At 39.6% G+C, this 13368-nt stretch overlaps 1 protein-coding gene across 1 annotated transcript; it reads right to left on the bottom strand.

The window, feature by feature from the left end:
• Nucleotides 1–3649: 3649 nt before the first annotated feature.
• LOC104462995 (protoheme IX farnesyltransferase, mitochondrial-like) lies at nucleotides 3650–12888 on the bottom strand (the record flags this gene model as incomplete). Its single annotated transcript, XM_010075162.1, has 3 exons — nucleotides 3650–3828; nucleotides 11066–11390; nucleotides 12764–12888. Coding segments are annotated over 3 exons (629 nt in total), but the record flags the coding sequence as incomplete, so codon positions are not given.
• Nucleotides 12889–13368: the final 480 nt, after the last annotated feature.

Genomic DNA, 13368 nt, shown 5'->3' with positions numbered 1-13368 from the left:
AAAAAAAGCAGTTTTAGCAGGTGGGACTGAAAAGTGGTGACATGTTGTAGTACAATAGTGAAGGGCTGGAGGATATAACACAGTGTTGCGTGATGTGGAAGAGAACCAGGGACCGCTGGATTAACGTGCCACTAAAATGCTAGATTAGGTGCAAAGTACAACTCTGAAGTACTGTGATACGAAGGGGTGAGGCAGAGGCAGAACTGCTGGTAGAGGACAAGAGAAATAAAACACTGTCTTTTCTCTGGCACCTTCCAGCAGGAGTCTACTCCCCTACAGCCCACAGCCTCAACACACTCCACAGGAAAACCCAAGGACCCTCCGATATTTATCCAGATCCCCAGAATTCATAACATTTTCCACCAGCATGAAAGATTCTGTTTCTCTTAAACTACTGTCTAACATAAATTATTCCAAGATACTTGTCTTGACATTTTCTACACCAATGTTTCTAGAATGACCTCGCTGTACAACAGGCACCACATTTCCCCCAAAGGCAAGCCCACGCTCAAGCACTTTTTGTCTGTATTTTCCAGGATATTTTCAAACACGACTTTTTCACTGTCATTTCACAAAAAAAAAAAAAAAAAAAAAAAAAAAAAAAAAAAAAAAGTGATTAGCTTCTTAAAAATAGTTATCCAATTTCACAGAATTGTCATAAAAATACATTCTTTCTACCTGCACTGGGAAGTACAGCCTGAATTTAGAATTTGAGGGTTGTGAAACTTGTTTGTAAATACACACCTTCGGTTGATAAATATCCAGGCTGTACTTCTATAAACAATGGAAAAATACAATGCTGCCAACTCACATTTTTTTTATTTTTATTGCTTGCTTGCTAACGACAGTGAAAGTGGGGCAAGAACCTCCACTCTGGCAAATTTTTGTAACTTTCTAGCTCTCGTGGCTAGGAAAAAAAATGTTTGAAGTATGACATACAGCCATCTGAAATCAAGAGAGGAGGTGATAATTAAAAGATTATTTTAGACCAACTTCGTAAAGAAACAAAATATGACTTCTCGGTCTCCATGTGTCACTTAGCATAGTCCTGGATCCTTCCCCAGCAGTTAATTCAACTTAAATACTTAATTCCACTTAATTTCATGGGGGTAAACTGGCCACAGCCCCTACTAGATTGCTAAAATGAAGTGGTCGAGAGGAGGAGAAAAAACCCCAAACAGCAGAATCTGAACAGTTAAAAGTTTGTGTCAGTACTGCCACGAATATTACAGAATCTCTATCACACTTTCACAGGACCAGGCTCCTCACATCCTGTCTTAAATCACGGGGAAAAATCTTACACAATCGACACTTTACCTTCCCACGACATATTTGAGGACTGTAAATAGTGAACACAGATTTATCAGGGAAATGAGGAGTGGGAAAGACGAGTTGCCCTTAAAGATGTACAGATTTATAGCCATATGGGAAGCGGAAAGACGGTTATCATACAAAAAGGTCCTTAAGGGACAGCAAAGTGCACCAAGGGAAACATGAGTCACGAGCTGCCAGAGAAGAGGATGTGTACGGGGAGCAATGGACAGAGCAAAGTAGCAATAAAGGAAGTTCCAAGTCAAATGTGCTCCTTCCCAAAGGTCGAGACGGATACCCAAGCTTGCAGTATTTACTGAAAACTAAATTCCCAGCCAATTCAGACACAGCACCACCAGCAACACCGGGAAAGGGACACTCATCAACTGAAAGGATCCATCGATAAACGAGGTCACAGACCAGAGCTTTTGACTTTGGCTTCATTACCAACTCGGCTTCTTTATGTTCCTTAATCAGAGGAGTTGCCTTGAAGGTCTGGATGCACAGGCAAGCGGCTCAACATGAGCGAGTGTGCAAACTTCAAGCATTCCGCTGGGATTGTGAGAGAGTTTTATACCTTGTGAGCCTGGAGTAAACCCCTCTATTTAAGGGCGCATTAAGAGCTGTTCCTATGGCGAGATAGCAGTGAGTAAATAGTGAATTATGAGCCAAAGCACAAAGTTATTGCACTCCTGACTTTCCTTTCCCATTCCAGCAAGCCTCAAAAGCGTCAAACTCCAAACCCTGGCACAGGATTCCTGGTACTCCCAACTATCTCAAGATTTTAAAAAGCAATATTTTACAAAGTGGCTTCCAAGAGTTTACAAAGTGGCTACTTTTGAGACAAAATACAACATTGTGCGATACCATGGAAGACGAAGACAAAGAAAACCAGTTATTTGTGTGTTAATATTGTCTCTAGGAATATTGATCAAAATCTCAAGAAAGCCAAGTTGCACAGCCATCTCTAAACAAGAAGAAATTAATTCTCCTCTTAGCCCAGTATTACCTACATCAAAGGTGAAATTAAATATGACGGTAAATATTTCAAAGGATTGATAAGTCACCAAATGAATTTTTAATATTAAAACCTGTAGTAAAGGAAAAAAGGGAGGAAAAAAGCATACCTCTAAAATTGTATTAAAACAAAGAAAGCTTCACCTTAGTTATGACAGCTTTTCTACCCAGAATTTATGTGAAAAATATGTATATGATAATCAAGTTTATACTTCAGAAAATAGTGTGACTTCCTTAAAACTTTTTTTCAGGGCTACTGAAGTGTTTTCAAGTTAGGAAGGCTACCTATTTCCAAGCAACTAAAAATCATGTAGCATCCTTCCAATTTTGCAGAGAAAACAAACATGAAGTTAGCTGCCTACCCTAATTTTAAGCTCAGTGAAAACACAACAGTAAAACCTCTCCTTACTTGAGTTTGAGCAAGACGTGTGCTCTTGGGAGCAATCTCAAAAAGCACATCGGGTGCCTACCACTGACACGTTACAAGGTGTAAACACCAAAGAGCTCGACTCAATCAAGGTGACTCAGGATGTAGATCCCAGGAAACCTCCATTAGGGATGTCCCAGGACTCAGCCCCCCCCCAGTCTCCCAGGTGATTTGATTGTGGAAACCACAAAGTGCTATCAAAGGTGGCACTGCTGCTGTCATTCTTTTTCCAGGCCGTATTTCCAATGGAAAGTGATCACGGCTACTAAGTGCGTTCAATGCCACAAGTGTTCCCTGTTCACAGTTAGGTTCCCCTTTGGGACTCAGGAAGAGCCTAACAGCCACTTGTCTTCACAGCTGGACTGCAGGAGGGCTGAGAGATCAGCACCACGCTCCACGGGCACGTTCACACATGCAAGGCAGGAACACCTCCGGCATGAAACAGCTCCCACACGACAGAGACGTTCAGCGTGGTTTGTAGATGTGCAGGAGATATCCTGACTCCAGCCTGAGCAGAAGCACACAAACCCCACTGAAGTCCCACTACAGACATTTAGAAAGGTGCTTTGAACCATTCTTTAAACAGATCTGACAAGGTCACACAATAACACAACCGAAGAACCGGGCCCGCAAGGCTGGAGCTCCAATGGCTATTCCTGTACTCCAGTTACACAGCTCTTCCAACGTCATTACCAGTGACCCAGGCTTGGTATTATCAAGATAAACATTATTATTGGGAGGCTTAAAACCTCATCAACTCCATTCTGAATAAACCCACTGTGCCTAGCAACTATACTTTCATTCGTAGACGTTAATTCCTTTCACGGTATCAGTTTTAGTGGCTCAGAGCTCGCGCGGCAGCTGAAGGCACAGCCCTCCCAGCCATCCATTTACTTTCAGAAGCCAGGACGCCACCAGTTTGTGGTACAGACGAAGAGATGGACTGACCTGATTGATGGAGTTGGCAGCACAGGATGCCAGTCCAGTTCCGAGGGAGGCGAGCAGGAAACAGGTCAGGTCAAAAGGGACCGGGGCCATGGCAAAGCCAGCGGACGCGGTGCTTACAACCAGAGCTGCAACACAAGCCAGAGCACAGTTAAGGCATCGACAAGAAACCATCTCCTTTCTACATACCTCTAGAATTAAGGTTACTAAACTCTGTAAGAACCCTTGTGCAGATTAACCATTTACTACTTTTATGGATCAAAGCAGCTCCAAGAACTGCGTACAATTAGTACCAATACTCTGTGAAGACAAAGATGAGAAGGAGAACTGTCACAAATGAAATGAGAAACTTGGAAGCATCAGCACATCAGTAGAAGAGGTGAGAATAAAACTCAAGCCTCTGTATTCCCTATTTTATATTAATTTGCTACAGGATCAAACTGCTTCATGTAACACGACAGGAGACACGTTTGTCCCAGTAACTCACATGCCATTGCCAATCTAATATGGAAGAAAACCAGTAAGAAAAAACACAAATTGAGAGATATGCATTATATCAAACTATAGCAGGAACTCCAGCAAGTCAAAAAGAGGCTCAGGGCATGTAGGCCACAGCCAGTAAAAACCAGTAACTTCACTGTACACGTATTTGCTCGCAGTGTTCCCGCTTGACATGCCCACTTCAGGTAGAAGGTAGAATCACATCATCACACACCTAGCAACATTTAAAGGCCTCCAAATTTGAGTGGATTAATAAAAATCCATTTCAGTTTGGTCATCCAAAATTAGAACTTCAATACAGTGCTGCAAATCACATCCTTAAAAGGAAAGTTACCCAAGTCTCAATCCTAATGTTGTAATTACCCAAATAATAGGTCTTATGAACCTCACTTTTGGCAAGAAATAATACATGAAAAATTTCTTATACTATAAAAGTCAGCACATTTACTGAACATCTTACTCATAATTGTGAACTTTCCAATGTAAAATTAATAGTTATTAAACAGAAAGCATTTATATAATATTTTGCATGTAATTACATATTCCAGAACTCAGCTAGCTCAAATCAAAGAATCAAAATGTTCCTATCTTCCTGATTCCTACAAAGTCGCCTGTTTGTCTGAAGTTAAACGACAAATAAATAACCTTTGCTGACTGAAAATACCTGGATTACCGACTAAGCACCGTTACTTGAGATGAAAAACTAAATGTCATGGCAGAGACCTGCCAGCAAGGATGCACATGCAAAGCACTCATCTGAAGAGCTGTGCCTGCCTAAGAACCTTAGGATTTAATCCTAACAAGACAGTGAAGAAAACTTGCTGCTCATCAAAACTTTCCTCTAGGTATTAAAATCTATTGGCAGCTGAATATTATTATAATAATATACCTAATATCGTAACCAACACTAATGCTTTAGCCCTGCCGGGGATGCACAGGATGCTGTGTGGATGGCTGCCGCAGGGTCTCCGCCCGGCGCCAAGGGAAGTCCCTCCCCGGCTTTGATTCCCCACGATACCATCCCAGAGGGCAGCATCCAGCTCTCACCGTAGCCCCTTCAGCTACTCCTAAAATACAATCGATCTACAATGGAGCCTTCCCCCTTCGAGAAGCCGTGAATTAACCACTGACTCTGTAACCCCACTGGACACACTAACAGACCTGCAGGTACAGATCACTTGTGAAAGGCTGGACACCATTTATGATATAAATACAACACCATCTTCATTTCAAAACTCTTTGATTCTTCTCAGTAGAGAGCACAAGAAAATATGAACTGCATTGGTTTACAACTGACAGAGTTAAAAAATGCACTGAAAAGATGATGGTGGGACAGCAGCGTTTGCATTTCTAAGAGTGATTACATTCATTTTTTTGCATAATAAATCTCACATTCACTTCTAGACAAGAATTTAATTAAAACTTATCTGAGAGAGCACTTTACACCAATTTATTATGGGAAAACACCAACTCATTTACTGAAGAAGAAAGGTGAAGCAGATTGGCAAACAGTCAGTGTAACGTTACCATCACACTGACCTCAAAGAAATTCTAATACTGTACAGCTACAGCACTAATTAAAGTCCCCATTGATTTCTCCAGATTAATTTCAGCCAGTCATTTCAGTGCGACTTATCAGGATCTCATTAAAAAAGGTTGCAGTACATCCTCTCACTCATCCCATTGAAACAGGTATTTGCAGTTGTCTGGCAGCGCTCTGAACACAAGGCATTCCCCGCTGGTCTCATCGCCCAGCAATTCAAAATTAACACGTTAAGAGTAAATAAAAAAAATGTTCCCTTTGGATTGGGAAGTTTATTTTCTTTTACTGTGGAAGTAATAATTTACTCCTCTGTTTTCCTCATGGAGGAAAAGTGTATTTAATTGGGATCACATCGAGGGATTGAGGTCATTGACTGTGTTTGTTTTTTAATCCCTGTTAGTTTAGTGCTTTCGGGGCCAAATTAACTTCGCCTTATTGCATAATAGATGGAATTGATCCTTTCAAGATTTGCTGATGAGAGTTGGCATTATATATGCTCTTCAAAAAGAAGCCAGGATTTAAACTTATGATCTCAGCCTAAATCTAATTTTCAGTCTTTTAAACATCTCTAACAAAAATTAACAGAGGACATTTGTCTCCAATTTCAATGTAAATGAAAAAGAAAATGCTAATGGATCGGTGACAAGAAGAGTGAATTAATGTTCCTAGCATAAAAACACATTCAAAAAGTCTACAGTATACTCTTTACATTCCTCTTCAGCTTCATTGTAATGTGATCTGCCTTCATAAATCCCTGTATTTGTATTTATAGCATGCGAATCACTGTGCCATATTTTGTTTACCTCCTATTAAAAAGTAGCCAAGCCAAAGCAAAAGCGTAGAAAGCCAAAGCAAACCAGCTCAGCCTTAGATTTCCTTCCTACTCCTGTACTGATGATCTATCAGGACATATGGAAGGACAAGAGCAAATGCATTTATACTTTAATTTAAGAAACAATTTCACTGTTTTACTACAAAAGTTTACACACTCCTTAAAGGAAGCTAGCTTTCCAAAAGCTGATGGAATTTTCCTGACACAGTTTCCACACTTTGATTTCTGGAAAGCGAGATGCAGCATCAGTATTAGTGCTGTACAACTGACCAACGTTCCCTTCATAAAATTCCATTTATTTGGGTGTAGGCATACCTAAGTTTTGCTGCAGGTTACAACCTGCACACCAAAGACAGCCAAATTCCTGAAACAAACTTAAATTTGGGACAATAATTTGAAACAAGTCTTTGCATCATATGGTACAACATTCAAGTGCAATATTATGAACAGATCAGATAAGATCTTTCTACCATCGAACAATTTTAAAATGCTTCATAAAAAATAAACGGTAATAATAGTTTATTTTTATTTAATTTGTTTTCCTTTTAGCATGGAAAACAAATTCCCAGAAAGCTACCATTATTAAGTTTCATTTCTTTGCTAGGATAATAGCTGCTGTTTTAATAATCACAAAAAGAGAACTTGGACAAGGGTATGAAAGATATTTAGAACTGAGAATAAATGTAGACTAGTAATAATCTAAACAATACATACCGATAAATCTTTGTCAAAGTTTCTAGCTATATTAAAGCTACCATTTCAAGAATAAATGCCATAATAAACGCCATTATTCCAGGATAGAGTGGAAACGTACTAGAACTCCACTCAAATGGATTTTTTGACTAAAAAGTGGCTGTCAGCAGATTTTTAGCCTAAGAACGCAACACAGGCACTGTATTTAGTCACTGCTGCCCCATCACATTGCAGTTTAGTAACACTCGAGTCATCATGCAATGCTGGATAGCCACCATCTTTGTTTTACAAATATGCAAGAGAAACAGAGATGAAGCAGGACACTCATGATCACATCGTAAGTCTAGCAAATGCCTCCGTCTTCTCATTTCCAGTTCAACACGTTTGTGCTAAAGGACCACTACAGCACAGACACAAATTCATATGTAAGCAATACATCCAGCAAATTCTGGGTTCTAGTAAACAAGGCAGGATTATTTTCTTAAAAGGATACTGGAACACATGAAAAAGTGTTCTAGTTTAGTCTCCAAAACTGAAAATGCTCATAAATTATTGTATTTGACCACTTTGCAAATCTGACTGTAGGTCAGGAAGTCCAGGACACAGAAACCACACAAACCGTTGTAGAAAAAAATTTTGGAGAAAATGTTCACAAACCATAGAGAAACATCTGCTGAGAATAACCAGCACTGTTCATTTCGTGCTTTCATCACACTTCCTCCAAATTAAAAACCGAAGTTTCATTTTCCTGTCTTTTTGCATACAGCTCATCTTAGTTTTCATCTGTGATCACTGGGGAAAGCATTACTTAAATGTAAACTTGAAGTTAAATTTAAGAAGATGAGAAAACCTGAAATTCTTAATGTGTTTGCATTATAAATTATTAGAATGTCCTCCTATTACCATACCTTCACATGTCTCCTTCCTATTTTCAGTTACACATAAACTTTAGGATAAAGTTGAAAACAATGACATTTCTATTTCTGAAAACTTCTCAGACAGATGCTTTAGCTTTCCAAGTGCCTGGATGGTACGATGCTGGTCAGACAGCAGCCACCACAGAGAAGGGAAAGGATGGAAATCGAACCCAAAAAGGTAGATTATGCGACAAGTCATTAAAAGTTCCCTAATTGTTTTCTACGACAAAAGAATATAAACAAAAATCTTTCCCTTTTGTTAAGGCAGGGCTTCTAACAGTGGAGCCAGGAGAGCTGCAGTTTACACGAAGGAGGAGGGAATGGTAATAGCTCAACTCATTTCCTTCCAAAGGTGAATTACAGTTCAGAATGCAAACAAACATTCTCTTTACTTCAGCAGCAGGAAAAGAAAAGGGCATAAGGAAGTCCCATTTTAGCATAATGCACAGTTTGTTTTCTTGTTATTTCATGCTCTAAAAAGTATAAATAAAGAGTCTGCCAAAAAACCCACACAGGATACAAGATCTATCAGAACTTCATGGGTGAAAGGAATCGAGTTGTGTGTAATTTGTAACTTAAAAACTGACCTCAGATAATTTATTTTTCTTTTTTAAAAAAATAAAACCAAAGAACTACACCATCATATTCTTTACAAAATACATAACTTGTCTAAATGACTACACAAGTTGGGAAAAAAAAGCTAATTCTGTTTCCTATCTCCACACACTACACCCAGTATTTTCCCTGCTCGTCTCCCACACTATCCTATGCCCAATAAAGACCAATAACAGAACTCCCTTCCTACAAACCCCTCTTTATCCAATTTACTCTTTCACACTTTCTACTTCCAGTAAATCTCCTCACCCCAGATCATCTTCCGCACCAAACACACCAAGGTCACACCAAGAAGAGAGGTTAAGGTGTTTTCTGTATCTCCACACCCTCTGAGCAGGGACGGAGGATCAAGAACAGCCCATCTCAAAACGCAGACTCACAGAAAACAACAGACAATCGTCAAGAGAATAAAATTCTGTAACCACGGCCTTCTGCAGGTCTCAAGAACACCCTATTTTAAAACCAGAGTGGTACTGTCTCGCCTGCCGCTACTGCCTTCTGCAGTTAAACAAGAGCCTACTAGAAGCTGTTGCAAAGTTTGGCACCAACACTGAGGCCACACAACAGAAGTATCATAAAATTATTTTCTCCAGAAAAAGACACTCTTCCATCTTGCTGTAGTTCTTGAAACTCCCGTTTTGAGGAGCACCAGTAATACTCTGGTGTAGTGCTAACACTGAGCTTACCCACAAGGAATATCAGCAACAACAGCTCATTATCTCTCTCTCCTTTTTAAAGTGGTCACTGAATCACTGCATTTCAATTTTTAGTTTCTGGATCTATTGAGATTTTCTAATCCAATTCTACTTCAATAACTAGCACAGCTTTCAAGTTCACATAAAAGAGCCATTTAAATAAAATCCCCTCATTGAAAATACGCCAGAAGGGCTAATTGTTCGTATAGCACTTGTAAGTTATCTGTAGTGAGCCCAGCAGAAACAAAATAATACTAAACCTGAACGGCGTGGGGGAGACAAAGGCAAAACCTGCATTATGCAGAAAGAAAGAAGAGGCAATAGTTGAGGTTGTATGTGCCACAAAGCTGCTGTAAATCTGAAGTTCAGTAATCCTGATAACTGCCAAACATGCCAGTAAGAGTTTTACATACCTGAATTTGAAATGACCAAGACTAATACATAAAAGTGACACTGTGAAGTATCAAAAGATAAGCTTTTCATCCCTCAAGTCTGCTAACCCAACTCTTTACCAGCACAAAATAAATGCCTTGAGGTTTTTTAAAAATAATGACGAAGAACATTTGGACATACAGACAAGATCAGTTTTACCAAGTCCAGAACATAAGATGTCTCATCAACACTGAGAACTGTTAGACAAAAATTTAAATTACCATTGTACACTGTATGTGGTCACTACAATTTTCCCATAGAGAAACAAACATATTGCAAGACAAAAAGTTTCAAAAAGCAAACTGAAATAAGGATTAGTAATTGTGATTGCAAAGACCAACAGTTTTATCATCAATTTTTTTCACCCACTGGAGAGAGCACCACAGTAGAAACTTAGGAAACTATATTTCTGTTCTTGGCCCTGATACAGACAAGATGTAAGGCTCTGGTCAGATCATTAGAGCTTCCTTAGACAGAAAAGTATATATGGCACTACCTATTGGCAAAGACGTAATCTATAGTTGCTATGTATTACTATTAGAATAAGGGAAAATGTAGTTAGGCTACAAAGCAATTGCTTAAAAAACTGCTAGTTCGAAGACAGGACACTGTCACTGACTAGAAAAGTAAATTACACCTTACTTCAAAAAATTTAATTGCTCACACAAATATTTTCCTTTATAAGATATGAAATTATTTGGATTATCTTTTGTTGGTACTTTTAATACTAACTGCAGAAGAAGCAGTACTAAAGTAAAAGATAAGTAAATGAGACAGAGCATTGGTACACTTAAGCAAGGTGACTTTAAACACTTAATACAATGCTTGTAAATTCACTTCCTAATCTAGTTTCACTGCATTTTTCTTACTAGCACATGCTTGCTCATGATTCCCAAAAGCTGGCTGACAATACGATGCAAGCTCCTCTTCACTGTTTTTAAACAAATTTAATGGGAAAACTATTAAATGCTTCCACAAAACAATTTTGCGCTGCACACATTTGATGGAACTGACCCAGGTGCTTTGCATCAGTGAAGTGGGAATTATCCCACAAAAACCTACACAGTACCAGTAACGTGCTAAAGAACTCTGATATCTAAGAGGATGCACAGAAGTGAAAAAAATGACCAGTAGTACCTGTAAGCTTAATTTTGGACAAACGTGCCAGAATTCCTGGCAAATCATCCAGCCGTAGCTTCATTTCTTTCCATTGTCTATCTTCTTTGGCTTCTGCTCTTACTGGTGTGACTGAGTCTTCAATTTCTGGAGTTGACTTCATTTCTCTCAACTCATTGCTGCTTGATGTCTCAGACGAAGGTTGATGAACAGGTGAAAGTGGTCTAATCTTGTGTACAACCTTCTTTTCTTGATCCAGTTGCTGAAGATGACGAAAAGGAGATGCAACTGAATCTGACTTAGGTTTGGCTCGTTGGCTGAGGTCTCTGTTGCATTGTGTTACATACTAAATAGAAATGTTAAGATGAATAGGTAAGATGTTTCTGTCCATTTCAAGTTATTATTAACACAGAGGTGATTGCTACATTATTATTATTGTTAGGAGGATTCCTTCCTATGCAGTCTCCAAATATAAGCACTAAACATACTGAATCTTTAAGAAACTTAAAAAAATGTTGAAAAATACCAGAAAATACAATCTACCTCCTATGATATAAAATCATCTCCCACATTAGGCTTTCACTATTTATCCCAAACTTTATGCTAATTAACTAAACAACTTTCAAGAGGAGTTCAAATGAACATATATTGAAAAGAAAGTTAGGAGACAGTTGTTTCCTCTCTTTTAGAACTCTTACAGAATAAAACACAGAAAAGAAAAAGAGCATTTAGCTTCTCCTATCTTTCTATATTCTCTCCCAAAATATTGTATATATTTCAAGCACAAGAGACAGGCATAAAAAGACTGACTTTTCAACTACTCATGGTTTAAAGTACACATTAACAATTACAATGAGGAAAAGGGATGTGAAACTCTGAATGAGTGATGGCAACACAGATGAAATCAATGGCAAAAAAAAAATAATTTGAGAAGTGCTGTTGATCCCCAGAAGCATGAAAGAGACGCCCATCTCTTGCTTCATACAAGATTGAAGCTTAAAAAACACGAACAGATGTACACACTTCTTGGGGCCAAAGCAGTCATTCGCTGTAAGACTTAGTCTTATCCATATTTCATATATATAGCTCCAAAGTACAACAAACTGGACACAAACATGACTTTTACTAACACCCTCTTACATACAATACAACTGTTCAAAGACAAAGATACAATTTCAAAGGTTTGAATGATAATGACAACATTTTTAATACCCAAAACTAACAGCACACTACAGAATGTAACACATTAAAATAATGAGCTCAGGAGTTTTCATTTAAAATAACTGATGAACTCTTCAGTCAGAACACACTACCTCCACAAGTGAGTTCTATCTACCCCTTCGTATGGCTGCTAGCCAAGACCTGACTTGCTTACTAGCATTTTTATAAATAATAACTGTAGCAACCATTTCATCTCGTGTTTCTCAACAGGAGATGAGCGCCCCACTTCAAAGGCACAGACAGCCCCCCATCAAGCAGAGGACACACTGCAGCACACGGCACTGTCCCTGCTACAGCAAGTTTCCCCCAACCCCAAATGTTTTAGACGCCAAGTGCCTAAGCCCAGCGCAGTGCAGAAAAGGAGATGCTCGGCATTGTCTGAGCTTGGCTGATAAGAACAATATTATTTTTACCAACTAATCTCCATTTTGACTTATTACATGGGTCAAAACGAATTAAAGAATGAGAAATGTGGGATAAATACACCCCCGGACTTACCATTCGTTTGAGAAAGTTAAAGTACTGAAATGTAATCAATTTGTCGTTGGCTACGCGGCACAGGTGCACAAACTGGCATGGTAGCTGCCGTATTCCAGTGTCCTTCAGCTGCCAGACAAACAATCCTAGTTCAAGAAAAAAGGAGATCATCAGAGCCCAGTTCCTCCCCTGACGCCCAGTTTGTTCCTCACTCAGGCTGCAATGTCCTGCCGGCTGGGACACCACGGAGCCCCACAGACGGGACCCTGGGCTGCTCGGGTGGGAGAAATGTGTTTGTAGGCCCCAGGTGAAGGAACCGAAAGTGTAGTTTTGCCCTCACAGTTTGGGGGCTTTCTTCCACATCTCCCAGCTCCCCAGAGACCCATTTTCAGTTTCCTCTTCCCTGACTATCTCTACACGCGATAAATAAAATTATCTTGGCAAAATGGCACGAGCAGCACCGCAAGGAAGGAGCTGACACAGGGCAGCCCCGAAGGCAAATGCACCCAGAGACCACCCCTGGGCGACACAGCACCTCTGTCCCCACATAGCGGGACAGACCCAGGGACACGGGCTCTGTACAGCCCGGACAAAGCACCCCCACGGACCCCTCACAGCCCCGGGGT

Source organism: Pterocles gutturalis, unplaced genomic scaffold (assembly GCF_000699245.1).
Source record: "Pterocles gutturalis isolate BGI_N339 unplaced genomic scaffold, ASM69924v1 scaffold10232, whole genome shotgun sequence".
In the NCBI taxonomy this organism is placed as follows: Eukaryota; Metazoa; Chordata; class Aves; order Pterocliformes; family Pteroclidae; genus Pterocles; species Pterocles gutturalis.
Note: the sequence above shows the minus strand (reverse complement) of the source record. Positions and strands in the feature narration are given on the sequence as shown.